Genomic DNA, 15,441 nt, shown 5'->3' on the forward strand with positions numbered 1-15,441 from the left:
TTCCCATCAACCCCTGCTGACATGGCCAATTGGAGTTGGACCCCCCTGAGTTAATGGAACCCTAGCATTTTTCCACAGAGCAGAGGCTCACAACCACCAGTTGTTTTATTAGGAGTGTTTGTGACCAACTCCAATTGACCATGCCAGCAGGGGCTGATGGGATTTGTAGTCCGTGAACATCTGAAGCACCAGAGTTGGACACCCCTGTGCTAGTGCATCGCCCGCCCCAAGAAGTCTAGTTTGGATGTGCCTGTTCCTCGTTTCTGTTTGATGTGTAAAATTTATTAATTGATATCAAAAGACAGTGGCTTTTTTTAAAGCTGCAAATCTCTTTGTTCTTGGCTATCTCATTCCATTAGGCTACCTGGGGCACTTTAATTGCACTGTCTGGACTGAGGTGCTAAGCTTTCGCCGCAGCTGTCTGACTTAATTGGATGTCAGTTTTAATCAGCCCAGGTGTCTCAAACAGTTGTCCTTTATGCGAGTTCAGGAAAACGTTAATGCTATACAAAGTCCTCCCTAGTTTGATAAACTTGGCCTATTTGCAAAAGTGGTTTTTAAATTTAAAATAGATATTGTTAACGTAACAAAAAGAGGATGATTGAAGGATTGGAGCACCTTCCTTATGAGGAGAGGCTGCAGCGTTTGGGACTCTTTAGTTTGGAGAGGAGACGGCTGAGGGGGGATATGATTGAAGTCTATAAAATTACGCATGGGGTAGAAAATGTTGACATGGAGAAATTTTTCTCTCTTTCTCACAATACTAGAACCAGGGGGCATTCATTGAAAATGCTGGGGGGGGAGAATTAGGACTAATAAAAAGAAACACTTCTTCACACAACGTGTGATTGGTGTTTGGAATATGCTGCCACAGGAGGTGGTGATGGCCACTCACCTGGATAGCTTTAAAAAGGGCTTGGACAGATTTTATGGAGGAGAAGTCGATCTATGGCTACCAATCTTGCTCCTCCTTGATCTGAGATTGCAAATGCCTTAGCAGACCAGGTGCTCAGGAGCAGCAGTAGCAGAAGGCCATTGCTTTCACATCCTGCTTGTGAGCTCCCAAAGGCACCTGGTGGGCCACTGCGAGTAGCAGAGTGCTGGACTAGATGGACTTTGGTCGATTCCAGCAGGCTAGTTCTTTGTTCTTATGTTTTTTTTAAAAAAAACAAAAATTAGATGTTATGGGTGCCAGACTAAGATTCCCGGCATCTGCTGATAACACATTCAAATGCTGTTGGTTTCTGAAAGTGGAGATCGGCATTAACTCCTCTGCTATTGCTGTCATTTCTGTGGGGAAAGGCGGGAGAGTCTGAGCTTGGCACGGAACTTGTTTGCCTGGCATGTCAGCATCAAAAAATTAGAACTCAGGATGAGCTCTGTCTGTTCCAAAAACTGTTGATGAAGGGTGGAATGGTCCCAGTATACTCTGTTTTGTCTTCGGAGTGGATTGTGCGATCTGGAACGGATGTTACAATCCACTTCAGGTGTTGGCAAAGAAATCAAGCATCACCAGCTCTCTGTTCCTGCTGAGATGCTTGAAATACAGTGAAGAGTTAGAGTGGCTCCCATCCACCTCAACACATGAAGCTGCCTACTGAGTCAGACCTTTGGTCCATCAAGGTCAGTAATGTCTACTTGGGCTGGCAGCTGCTCTCCAGGGTCTCAGAGATTTTTCACATCATCTACTGCCTGATCCTTTTAATTGGTGATGCTTGGAACTGAACCTGGGAGCTTTTGCATACAAATACAAATACAAATACAAAACCTTTAATGGCATATAAAGAGTGGTAAAATACAGATTATGTTAAAACCAATTGACTAAAATTTACACAAAGGTTTCACTCTTGATCCAAGTGCCTTTGTTAAAAACCTGGCAACTGATTCAGTAGTGTGGGGATGATGGTCACTAAGCAGGTGTGAAACTATTTCCTTGTCTGATCTCACTGAAAATTTCTTCAAGATGGCCTCGAGAAAAAGCAACCGATAGACTGCCAAATCTTTGCAATGAAAGAACACGTGTTCCAGTTGTTTTTTTGGTGTAGGCCGGCTGCACAGGAACAAGTCCTGTTCTCCCTGTGGGATGCCATGATATCTGCCTCTTGTTTGGAGCAGTCGGTAACACATTTAGCCGGGCAAGCATAAAATATCTGCGGAGATGTAGATTGATTAAATTACTCATATATTTAGCCATAAAACCCGGCAATGGTGGTGAAATGCCATAAAATGTGGGAGAACAAGTTCTGCAGGCTCCAGCTGTGAGAAGCTGCCCTTCAATGTCAAGAGTACGTTGTTTTAAAACTCCGAAAGCCTGTCTTTCGTCCATCAGTAGGAGTTGGTCAAAAGATACACCTATGTTGTTTATTTGCTTGATAATTTTGGTGTGCCAGGTGGAGTGGAAGTGGTCGCTTAACAGAAAATATGTGAGACTGCCCGGGAGGGCTCTATAATGAAGGCGAAGCCAGTATTTAAACAAAGAGAGCCAAACCCGGGTTAGCTTTTGCATACAAGACAGAAGTTCAAACACTGAGCTATGTAGTCTCCTCCCCTTAAACTGGAGGTCTCTGAGAGTATAAGGCAGGTGATGTCCTATGTGACATCATATTATCATACTTGGCCATACCTTGTATGCAGGGGAGGAGCGAAGGGGAACTGCGCCTGGGGCATGTGCGGGCCCTGCGCCCTGCCGCAGTGCTGCCTGCCGTATCCCAGAATGCTCCTCGCCACACCCCTGCCATGTTCTGGCCACGCCCACCTCCCGGGGGGCACCCAGGGCATTGCACCCCCCATCCCATGGCCGCTACGCCACTGCTTATTTGGTCCTGGTGTGGAAGTAGTGTCATACTGCTCTCTCATTGGACCAGACGTCTCGACGCATATAAAATAGGAGTAGCGTAACTTTGGGTAATGATGGGGAGACAGATTCCTGGGACCATGCACTCTCCATCATGCATGTTATTTCCTGATAATGGCCTGAAATCCACTGGGATTCAGCAGGCCCTGGGTTAGTTCTGGAAACAACTTCTGCCTCAAATCAAACTCAGGATTCTGGTTCAGACAAAACTCTGGCTCACGATGGGGCAGTCTGCATACAAGGCATAACACAGTTATGACTATGGGTTGTGACTCGGTAAAAAGAAACCCAAAAAAGTCATATCAGCTTTTTCGCGTTTGCCCTTTACTGAACCACTCCCCCCCCCCGCCCCCCAGTCCAATTCCTAGGGGACGAAAAAGCCAAACATGGTTCAGCTTTTCGGATGGAGCTGGAGCCTTCACACCTGCACCCCAATTTCCTGGGTCCACATGAGGTTGGGAAACAGTGGCAGAGGGAGGGGAGCAAGGAGAGCCCCATATGTCCCACGTCGGTCTCTGCGTTCGGCAGAGGCCAATCTCCCCCCCCCCACCCCCCCCCCCCCCCCCCCCCCCCCCCCCACCCGCCCCCCCCCCCACCCCCCCATCCCAACCCCCCACCCCACACCCATCCTCCCACCCCCACCCCCCCCACCCTCCCCCCCCCCACCATCCCCCACCCCCCTCCCCCCCCACCCCCCCCCGCCCCCACCCCCCCCTCCCCCCTCCCCGCCCCCTCCCCACCCCCCCCCCCCCCCACCCCCCCCCCCCCCCACCCCCCCCCCCCCCCACCCCCCCCCCCCCCCACCCCCCCCCCCCCCCACCCCCCCCCCCCCCCACCCCCCCCCCCCCCCACCCCCCCCCCCCCCCACCCCCCCCCCCCCCCACCCCCCCCCCCCCCCACCCCCCCCCCCCCCCACCCCCCCCCCCCCCCACCCCCCCCCCCCCCCACCCCCCCCCCCCCCCACCCCCCCCCCCCCCCACCCCCCCCCCCCCCCACCCCCCCCCCCCCCCACCCCCCCCCCCCCCCACCCCCCCCCCCCCCCACCCCCCCCCCCCCCCACCCCCCCCCCCCCCCACCCCCCCCCCCCCCCACCCCCCCCCCCCCCCACCCCCCCCCCCCCCCACCCCCCCCCCCCCCCACCCCCCCCCCCCCCCACCCCCCCCCCCCCCCACCCCCCCCCCCCCCCACCCCCCCCCCCCCCCACCCCCCCCCCCCCCCACCCCCCCCCCCCCCCACCCCCCCCCCCCCCCACCCCCCCCCCCCCCCACCCCCCCCCCCCCCCACCCCCCCCCCCCCCCACCCCCCCCCCCCCCCACCCCCCCCCCCCCCCACCCCCCCCCCCCCCCACCCCCCCCCCCCCCCACCCCCCCCCCCCCCCACCCCCCCCCCCCCCCACCCCCCCCCCCCCCCACCCCCCCCCCCCCCCACCCCCCCCCCCCCCCACCCCCCCCCCCCCCCACCCCCCCCCCCCCCCACCCCCCCCCCCCCCCACCCCCCCCCCCCCCCACCCCCCCCCCCCCCCACCCCCCCCCCCCCCCACCCCCCCCCCCCCCCACCCCCCCCCCCCCCCACCCCCCCCCCCCCCCACCCCCCCCCCCCCCCACCCCCCCCCCCCCCCACCCCCCCCCCCCCCCACCCCCCCCCCCCCCCACCCCCCCCCCCCCCCACCCCCCCCCCCCCCCACCCCCCCCCCCCCCCACCCCCCCCCCCCCCCACCCCCCCCCCCCCCCACCCCCCCCCCCCCCCACCCCCCCCCCCCCCCACCCCCCCCCCCCCCCACCCCCCCCCCCCCCCACCCCCCCCCCCCCCCACCCCCCCCCCCCCCCACCCCCCCCCCCCCCCACCCCCCCCCCCCCCCACCCCCCCCCCCCCCCACCCCCCCCCCCCCCCACCCCCCCCCCCCCCCACCCCCCCCCCCCCCCACCCCCCCCCCCCCCCACCCCCCCCCCCCCCCACCCCCCCCCCCCCCCACCCCCCCCCCCCCCCACCCCCCCCCCCCCCCACCCCCCCCCCCCCCCACCCCCCCCCCCCCCCACCCCCCCCCCCCCCCACCCCCCCCCCCCCCCACCCCCCCCCCCCCCCACCCCCCCCCCCCCCCACCCCCCCCCCCCCCCACCCCCCCCCCCCCCCACCCCCCCCCCCCCCCACCCCCCCCCCCCCCCACCCCCCCCCCCCCCCACCCCCCCCCCCCCCCACCCCCCCCCCCCCCCACCCCCCCCCCCCCCCACCCCCCCCCCCCCCCACCCCCCCCCCCCCCCACCCCCCCCCCCCCCCACCCCCCCCCCCCCCCACCCCCCCCCCCCCCCACCCCCCCCCCCCCCCACCCCCCCCCCCCCCCACCCCCCCCCCCCCCCACCCCCCCCCCCCCCCACCCCCCCCCCCCCCCACCCCCCCCCCCCCCCACCCCCCCCCCCCCCCACCCCCCCCCCCCCCCACCCCCCCCCCCCCCCACCCCCCCCCCCCCCCACCCCCCCCCCCCCCCACCCCCCCCCCCCCCCACCCCCCCCCCCCCCCACCCCCCCCCCCCCCCACCCCCCCCCCCCCCCACCCCCCCCCCCCCCCACCCCCCCCCCCCCCCACCCCCCCCCCCCCCCACCCCCCCCCCCCCCCACCCCCCCCCCCCCCCACCCCCCCCCCCCCCCACCCCCCCCCCCCCCCACCCCCCCCCCCCCCCACCCCCCCCCCCCCCCACCCCCCCCCCCCCCCACCCCCCCCCCCCCCCACCCCCCCCCCCCCCCACCCCCCCCCCCCCCCACCCCCCCCCCCCCCCACCCCCCCCCCCCCCCACCCCCCCCCCCCCCCACCCCCCCCCCCCCCCACCCCCCCCCCCCCCCACCCCCCCCCCCCCCCACCCCCCCCCCCCCCCACCCCCCCCCCCCCCCACCCCCCCCCCCCCCCACCCCCCCCCCCCCCCACCCCCCCCCCCCCCCACCCCCCCCCCCCCCCACCCCCCCCCCCCCCCACCCCCCCCCCCCCCCACCCCCCCCCCCCCCCACCCCCCCCCCCCCCCACCCCCCCCCCCCCCCACCCCCCCCCCCCCCCACCCCCCCCCCCCCCCACCCCCCCCCCCCCCCACCCCCCCCCCCCCCCACCCCCCCCCCCCCCCACCCCCCCCCCCCCCCACCCCCCCCCCCCCCCACCCCCCCCCCCCCCCACCCCCCCCCCCCCCCACCCCCCCCCCCCCCCACCCCCCCCCCCCCCCACCCCCCCCCCCCCCCACCCCCCCCCCCCCCCACCCCCCCCCCCCCCCCCCCCCCCCCCCCCCCACCCCCCCCCCCCACCACCCCCCCCCCCCCCCCCCCCCCCCCCCCCCCACCCCCCCCCCCCCACCTACTCCCCCCCCCCACACCCCCCCGCCCCCCCCCACCCCCACCCCCCCCAACCCCCCCCCCCCCCCCCCCCCCCCCCCCCCCCCACCCCCCCCCCCCCCACACCCCCCCCCCCCCATGCCCCGTCCCCCCCCAACCCCCCCCCCCCCCCACCCCCCCCCCCCCCCCCCCCCCCCGCCCCCAAACCCCCCCACCCCCCCCCCCCCCCACCCCCTCGCCCCACCACCCCCCCCCCCCAGATCGGGCGGTATATAAATTTAAGAAATAAATAAATAAGTAAGTAAGTAAACAGTAAATAAATAAATAAGTAAGTAAACAAAGGAAAAAGTTGGAGGATTTCCACTTCATGTCAGACTCAAAACATGCCGTTTGTCATACATATACGCACACCAGACACTGTGTGTATATTCACCATCAGGCATATTGAAATAGTGCAGTTGGCAAAACTGTTTAGCACATGATGGGCACATGTCTGCATTGTTAAAGGGATGATGAGTAGGGATAGGATTATTTTTCCAGTGTGTCAACTATCCTAAATCAGGCAATGGGCATGTGTTCAGGCTCACATGCCCAGCCACAAAACTAGTGGGCATCGACAAAAAAAAGAAGAAATCCTTGGGGAGGAAATCTCAGTCTACCACTCTTTCGCAGACTATTCTGCTTGATCTTACCCTGGGACTGCAGCAGAAGCTGTGGGGAACACTAGTGGATTTCATCCCGTCTCCTTGGTGTCAGAAAATATAAAGCCTTGGCTATTCCCGTGTCTTGGGGCACAGAGATCCTTACTGTTAGATTCCAGAAGTCTGTAAAGCAGCCCATTACAGCAAGCTCCCTGATGAAGGAACTTAATAGAAACAAACCTGGTGGAATCCTCATATGCCCAAATGTGGCCCCGGAAAAAATATATGTGGTTCTTTGTGCCATATGCCCAAGGAAGTAATATGTTGTCTTTGCTCTTGTGACACTGTTGATGATGTTGTGTTTTGGTCTTTTAACTTTAGGATAGTGTGTTTCACCCAAAGTACACTGGAGAAGACCGTACCTGTACTGTGAAAAATCTCAAAAGAAGCACACAATATAAATTCAGGGTAGGTACTTCTTCCTGTTTTCATATCCCTTGCTGTTACATCCATTAACTCAGAAAAGCACAGGCCCCTTCTGCACATGCAGAATAATCCACATTCAATCCACTTTCGCAATTGTTGAAAGTGGATTTTGCTATTGTGCACAGTAAAATCCATTTTAAAAGTGGATTGAAAGTGCATTATTCTGCATGTGTGGAAGGGGCCACAGTTTCACAAGGAAGACATGAGGAGACACAGAGATGCTGTTTTTCTGCAGAAGATGCGTGTTTGCAATAACATCTACCCCAGCTTTAAAATTCTCTGTTGAAGACTGTGTATAGAAGAGAAAATTCTCTCCCACAGAATTTCTGTACTGGTCAGTTATCCTGATGTTCTGGAATGGCAGAAACCAGTATCTGAAAATCAGCTGGTGTATTTACCAAATTCAGAAAACTGCTATAAAAAAACTTGAGACTTCATTAAATAGCATTCACCTTTCTACCAGTTATTGACTTAATCAGTTTTGTTTACACACAGGTGTGTGTGTGTGTTTTATGTGTGAATGTGTTTTTATTAGTTTTATTTTTAAAGCCTTTCTATCCCACCCTATGCTGTTGACCACAAGGTGGCAAATGACGTAACAACCAGCTTGCAAAAACATGAGTAGTATTCTAGTTAATGAAATTAAAACAGATTAAAACATACAGTTTACCAATTAAAAAAAAGTTTTCTGAATTAAAGCACGTGCTTAGCAACTGCACTGCTGAATTCTCTGGAAAAACTGGACCCTTCACCAGTGTGCCAAGAGGTGCGCTCAGAAATTGAGATAACTGCTTTCCTTATGACTCTCGAGAGCCAGCATGGTGTAGTGGTTAAGAGCAGGTGAATTCTAATCTGGAGAACTGGGTTTGATTCCCCACTCCTCCACCTGAGTGGCAGAGGCTTATCTGGTGAACCAGATGAGTTTCTGCACTCCAACATTCCTGCTGGGTGACCTTGGGATAGTCACAGTTCTTCGAAGCTCTCTCAGCCACACCTACCTCACAAGGGCTCATTCCACACATGCAGAATAATGCACTTTCAAACTGCTTTCAGTGCTCTTTGAAGCTTTGCGGAATGGCAAAATCCACTTGCAAACAGTTGTGAAAGTGGTTTGAAAACGCATTATTTTGCATTTGCGGAAGGGGCCAAGGTGTCTGTTGTGGGGAGAGGAAGGGAAAAGAGCTTGTAAGCCACCTTGAGTCTCCTTACAGGAGAGAACGGTAGGGTATAAATCCAAGCAACTCCTCCTCCTCCTCCTCTTCCTCCTCCTCCTCCTCTTCCTCTTCCTCTTCCTCTTCTTCTTCTTCTTCTTTACCACACTTACTCACTTGTTGCCGAATCCGGGTTGCAAAATTTCTGATTTCAGGGGACAAAGTCTGGGGTTGGTGGATTTTGGGCAGGAATGCGAGCTCATCAGGGTATGATGCCATAGAGTTCGCCTTCAGAAGCACCCACTTTTTCCCAGGGGAACTGATGTGTCACCTGGAGATCAGTTGTAATTCCAGGGGATCTCCAGATCCCGCTTGGTAGCTGCCAACTCAGTGCAGAACTCCTGCCTTTAACTGTACATTAGCAGTTTAAACTTTTGATGCAATTTTAGTGTCCATCCACAAGGCGGCAGTCTTACTTTTTTGTTAAACCGAGGAAGCATTAATTTACATTTTCTTTGTGTGTCCCTAGGACTTGCTTAACAAAAGTAACTGGAGTTTGGCTTTAAGTATCCTGTCCCATGTAATGCTCAGAGGAATAGCGTTTTCCGTGGGGAACACTTTGTATATACATTTGCTGATAACAGTGACCACATTTAACTGGAAGATTGCATGTCTGTAGGTGGCAGACAATTCTCTGAGATCTATTTAAAATCAGGATTGCAGCTCCATCTTCTCCACTGGTAAAAAATGGTTTTTACAACCATTCAAAATTAAGAGTGAAAGCAATAAGGGTCTGTGCACTGCAGAAAGCAATGCCTTTCCATAAACGCTTGCAATTCTTTATTTGTGCACAGTTGCAGATGGTATGACCTCTTTGGAGGTTTTTAAAGAGAGGCTCAGTGGCCATCTTGTCAGGAATGCTTTGATTGTGTGTTCCTGCATTGCAGGAGGTTGGACTGATTGCCCTTGGGGGTCTCTTCCAACTCTAGGGCTGATTCCGCATGGACCAAAAACAGTGGTGTGAAAACAGTATAAACCCTTTTACACTGTTTTAAACCCTTTTACACCATTTTCACGCTGTTTTCACACTGCTGTTTTTGGCCCCTGCCGAATCAGCCTATGATTCTATGTATGGATGCTTGTTACCTGCAATCTTCCTGATACATCCAGTAGCCATTTCACCTGCAGTGGGGTGACCACATTTGCAGGCCATTTGCACTCTCATTGCACTCGTTTCGGTATGCCCAAAGAAGACATCAGAAAAAGAGCCTGCACAAACCTGAAAAAGAGCCTGCCAGCACACATACAAGTCTAATTTTTTTTTTTACAAACTGCTGATTACGGGCTAACTGAAATGAATGGATGTGGCCCTTCCTGATCCCTGAGTTAGCTGAGTGAGAAGTAAATTTATGCATGCTTCATTGCTTTGTCCGCTTCCTCTGTCCTAAATGCATTCCACCTCAAGTTTAGCAACCTGCCGCAATACATTTTTGCTTGCAAGGGACAGCAACACAGACAGATTAAAGAATCTGTGTCAGGCCTTAACACAGCGTCAGTCTATTGCAGAGAGTCTGTGTTGTGAATTCACCCACTTGTGTCAAGTGCACGGCTTATGCATGTGACTCTCTGTGCAGAGATGCAGTAGCTTCAGGTCATAACTGGGTTTCTCCTGCTCCGTCACCCCTACTTTTGTTTCCTTTGAAATTGCTCTCTCTCTCCTCTCTCTCTCTCTCCTCTCTCCTCTCTCTCTCTCTGTTCTCTGTGTGTGTGTGTGTGTGTGTGTGTTCTCTGTCTCTTTTCTGTCCAGTCACTGCCTTTCCCTCCAAATTCCCCACCACTGTTGGGAGTCCCACATGACTTTGTATTCCTAGTGTTGATCGATAGGGACGCATGCAGACAAAATATTTGCAGAAGGCACTTGAATAGCCACGTGAATGTTGAGACACACAGAACTCAACAGACTCAACAGGAGACGGAATGGGCAGGTGTCCAAACCTGAAGGCTTCAAGTCAGCTGGGGCAGGAAATCCTTTCTACTGCTTGGGGGAAACCTGAATAGTCCCTCTCTGCTGCTTCTCTGGTTCCTGAGGTATACAGTATGATTCTGCATGTGCAATTTGTAAGCAATTACTACTGGTTCCATTAGGTCTTAATTCCAGATAGTGAGCACAATCCAAATAAGGTAAGGGAAACATCTCAAAAAGGATATCAAAGAGATAGAAAAAGTGCAGAGAAGGGCAACGAGGATGATTGAAGGATTGGAGCACCTTCCTTATGAGGAGAGGCTGCAGCGTTTGGGACTCTTTAGTTTGGAGAGGAGGCGTCTGAGGGGGGATATGATTGAAGTCTACAAAATTATGCATGGGGTAGAAAATGTTGACAGAGAGACATTTTTCTCTCTTTCTCACAATACTAGAAGCAGGGGGCATTCATTGAAAATGCTGGGGGGAAGAATTAGGACTAATAAAAGGAAACACTTCTTCACGCAATGTGTGATTGGTGTTTGGAATATGCTGCCTCAGGAGGTGGTGACGGTCACTAACCTGGATAGCTTTAAAAGGGGCTTGGACAGATTTATGGAGGAGAAGTCAATCTATGGCTACCAATCTTGATCCTCCTTGATCTCAGATTGCAAATGCCTTAACAGTCCAGGTGCTCAGGAGCAGCAGCAGCAGCAGAAGGCCATTGCTTTCACATCCTGCATGTGAGCTCCCAAAGGCACCTGGTGGGCCACTGCGAGTAGCAGAATGCTGGACTAGATGGACTCTGGTCTGATCCAGCTGGCTAGTTCTTATGTTCTTATGTTCTTATGAAAACCTGCTGAACTCCCCATTCCTGTGCAGGAGCCATACGTTCTATTCAGTGAAACTGACCTCTTATAGACCCCGGCTTGGATCCAACGGAGCAATTCCACAGGGCCTTTCCCCACTTACCTTAAGCCCCGTGCTACTCTCCTCAAGTAGCATGGGGTCCCCCAGCACTCCCCACGACAGGGGCGGCAACAGCACAGCCACCCCGATGCTGCCGCTGTCGCGCCCCCTCAGTGCGCAGCATCCCTGGCACTCTTGTAAACGGCTCCTTGTGACGGGGGATGCCCAGGCACGTGGGGATGCCCGGGCGCGTGCCTGGGATGGCACGCGGCATAGGGGGGATCGTGGAGAGTGGGGAAACACCCACAGAGTGCAACTTCCTTACTTCCTATTTCAACTCCCAGTGCCCCCTACAGTGCCTTTCCTTGCTGCATTTCGGGCTGCAGTGGGGTGGGGAAAGAACACTGTGCTGCATCCTAGCCTGTGTCTAATGTGTTTTGAATCCCAGCATTAGAGGCTTGCTGATTCAATGTCTGAAAACCTTTGCATATCTGAATGTAATGAAACTTAGCAGTTCTGTTGCGGAGAGGGTATCTTTACCAGCAAAGGTGCTTGAAGGATGCTTCGGAGTAACTTGGACCATGCCACTTGCTTCTGGGGTCTGCAGTTAATTGTTTCTCTCTTGTTCCAGCTCATTGTCTCCAATGTAGAAGGGAAGAGTAGCCCCAGTGACATCTTGGTCTGCACCACAAGCCCCGACAGGCCAGGGCCTCCCACCAGACCTGTGGTTAAAGGGCCAGTAACATCTCATGGCTTCAGTGTCAAATGGGGTAAGAGTACTTCTCCACGTAACTAAACCTCATTGTCTTAAGGCCTTAAAAGGAGAGGGTAAGAGCAGCATGAGTAGAAGAAAGCAATATGCAGCTTAATGGCATTTGGTGCCAAGAGTGAATGTTGCAGGGAGAGGATGGGGAAAAGAGAATCAAGTAGCAGTGGAGTACTAAGGAAGGTCTGTGAGATACTTGACTGTAAATAAGATCTTGACAAGAGACTTGGGGTTTCTGCAAAGAAATAAAATGTTAAAACAGGGAGTTGAGTGAGATGAACCAACATGCTGCTTTGTTTTCATCCAAATGATAAAAGTATACACCAGTGAATCAAATACTGGTTCAGCTTCGAATTAAATTCATCCCTTTCTCCCCCTATCAAGGCTCAGGAAAGCCAATACAAAAATATTTGGAGCGGCATTAGTGCAAAGTGTGTGTCTAAATTTCACTTCTTGTGGGTTTTAAGGCACTGCTAGTTTTTCAGAAATGCCACTGGAATTGGGAAGCATTGTTAATATAACGGGTACTAGCCAATTATTGCTGTGCACCATGGACTTCTAATCGCATGTTGCTTAACCGGCTTGTCCCGAATGTGAGCGGGAAAACAGCTGGCCTGAATGGAACACGGGAGATGAACTTCAGTAGCGACCGAACCCTTCTCAAAAGACATGATGGCTACGTGCATTCCGGGAGCAGATGGAAACCACTTTAGAAAGAGAAAGGGGGTGTGTGGTTCAAGAACTGGGAAAGCGTCATGAGAAGTTATGCAGTGATGAGAATACGTGAAACATCTAAGAGTGAGAGCCTGTAGTTAGTTGCCTTATCATCCAAAAGATTTTTAAAAAAAAACAGCAAATGGAACTTTAGCAGTTAACAAAGCACAAGCGTATTTCTTTTGAAAAACAATCATCCACTTGTGAGCTAGATTGGGAGCATCAGCCAATTGTGGGAGATGCTTCTCCTTCAATACTAGCGTACAATAAAGATAGAGGAATTTTGGTTTCATTGTACTGTGATTCTCTTTTGTGTTCTGTTATAGATCCTCCTGAGGATAATGGCGGTTCAGAAATCCTGAACTACTTGTTAGAAATTTCAGAAGGAAGCTCTGAAGGTAAATTGAGTGGGTGTCTATTTACTCCGTTTGTTTTTTTAATGATCCCTATTGTACTGTATGAAGATACTATTGAATAAAACCGGTTGAAATTAAGGGCATGATAATTCCCCCCCCCCCCCCCCAATATATTATTCTGGGAGTTTTGAAACCTGGATGATCTTTCCTCCCAGAGTCCTTTGGCTGTGGATTAACCCCTAAATAAATGAGAATGGCCACGTAAAAATGTGTACCTATCATGTGATCTTCTTGAATGGATGGTGGTGAAAGTGGTATGGCCTGTTCCTTTAATTAGTTGGAGGAATTAGTTGGATGCCAACCAACAATACGAGAGGCGGGTAGGGGAACTCCACCAGTGTTTACAAAAGTTCGTCCCTGAAAAAATCCACTTAAAACCAGAATTGAGACCAAGAACAGTTACACCTTTATTAAGGTGTCAATAATAATAATAAAATATACTCACAAGCACACAAGAATTTTAAAAGCCTGAGAAATAAAGAGATAAGTGATAGTGGGAATAAGGTGGAAGGGCGATATTTACCATTCCAGTGAAAAGGTTTGAGAAGAGAAAGAGAGAGAGAAACGGCCAGCGGTTCTCACAGAAAACGACGTTGGGCGCAAGGAGGGAATCCAAACACAAAGAGCCTTGAATTTTGGGGGTCTCTTTAATAGGGAAAAGTTGACCCTCTGGCAGTCTTCCTGAGACAATGCAAAGTTATGTTCCCAGGCATGGACAATGTTGGAAATGTTGGAAATGATTTGATGGGATTAAAACCTGGGAGAGCCCAAGACTTGAGTTAAGAACATAAGAACGAGCCAGCTGGATCAGACCAGAGTCCATCTAGTCCAGCACTCTGCTACTCGCAGTGGCCCACCAGGTGCCTTTGGGAGCTCACGTGCAGGAGGTGAAAGCAATGGCCTTCTGCTGCTGCTGCTCCTGAGCACCTGGTCTGCTAAGGCTTTTGCAATCTGAGATCAATCTGAATCTGCTAAGGCATTTGCAATCTGAGTTTGGGGCAGTGTCGATGAAATTAAGACAGGGACATTGCAAGTCTTGATGTACTTGAACTGTTGTGATGAAATTAAAACACGAAACTCTGGAGGTTTGACGACCCTTAATAATTGGACAGGCAGTTTCTGGAGTTATACCGGGGATCTGCAACCTGCGGCTCTCCAGATGTCCATGGACTACAAGTCCCATCAGCCCCTGCCAACATGACCAATTGGCCATGCTGTCAGGGGCTGATGGGAATTGTAGTCCATGAACATCTGGAGAGCCGCAGGTTGCTGACCCCTGAATTATGCTAATGTTGAGGAGGGGAAAGTGCAGGTCAATGTAACAGGTTTGTCAGTGAGTTTAGGGTTTGGACCAGTGTTTACCAGCCTTTTCAATGTCACGGTACCCTTGACCTCACTCTTCATATCTCACGGTACCCCTGCCATTCCCCCACCTTCCCCTCCCACTGCCCCTGCTTGCACCATCCCCACCTTCCCCTCCCAGTGTGAAGGGAAGAACTGGGGGGGGGGGGAGGAAGTGGCTGCTGACCTTGTGGCAGGCCCTGCCCCGAGCCAGCTCCATGTCCTTGCTGGCGCTGGCAGGAGACACCACAAAAGTGAGGGGGGGGTAGCATTGCCACGGTACCCCTGGGACATGCTCACGGTACCCCAGGGTACCACGGAACCCTGGTTGAAAATCACTGGTTTGGACACTTGCAAGTTCATTGTGGAATTGGAGCCAGGCATGCGATCCCAAGGCTGGACTGTTGTTAAGCAGATTCAAGCGGTGGTTCCCTGAGGAAGGGCGTTGTCTGAAGCTCTGTGTTCTTAATTTGGGAGGGAAAAGAATGATGTCATATGTCAGGCGGGACCCTCTTGATATCAGACTTTTGAATTAAGACTGGCATACATGTGATCCTTGCTGTGTTCCTTGAGGCTGGACTGGAGATTATATCAAAATTATGAATTGTGGGGCACTGAGCTGATCCCGAAAGAGATGCCTCCCCCATCTGACCATAGGCTTGCCTGGTATCGGAAGGTGCCATCAAATCACCGCTCATTTAGGGTTTTCAAGGCAAGAGTCATTCAGAGGTTGTTTGCCATTGCCTGCCTTTGTGTGGCAACTCTGGACCTCCTTGGTGGTCTCCCATCCAAGTACTAACCAAGGCAAACCATTCTTAACTTCTGAGAGCTGATGACATCGGGTATCCTGGGCTATCCAGGTCAGGGCACTCCTGCATTGGAGTTTATAATGTAG

At 54.8% G+C, this 15,441-nt stretch overlaps 1 protein-coding gene across 1 annotated transcript in view; it reads left to right on the forward strand.

Moving 5' to 3' along the window:
• The window catches only part of FNDC3B (fibronectin type III domain containing 3B), a 303,241-nt gene that overhangs the window by 228,071 nt on the left and 59,729 nt on the right, over positions 1-15,441 (forward strand). The window contains exons 9-11 of the mRNA XM_048506935.1: positions 7,185-7,271; positions 11,941-12,079; positions 13,116-13,187. Coding sequence (XP_048362892.1) covers positions 7,185-7,271; positions 11,941-12,079; positions 13,116-13,187 — 298 coding nt within the window. The remainder of the gene's footprint in view (positions 1-7,184; positions 7,272-11,940; positions 12,080-13,115; positions 13,188-15,441) is intronic.

The sequence above is a fragment of the Sphaerodactylus townsendi genome, linkage group LG08, assembly GCF_021028975.2.
Source record: "Sphaerodactylus townsendi isolate TG3544 linkage group LG08, MPM_Stown_v2.3, whole genome shotgun sequence".
NCBI lineage: Eukaryota > Metazoa > Chordata > Lepidosauria > Squamata > Sphaerodactylidae > Sphaerodactylus > Sphaerodactylus townsendi.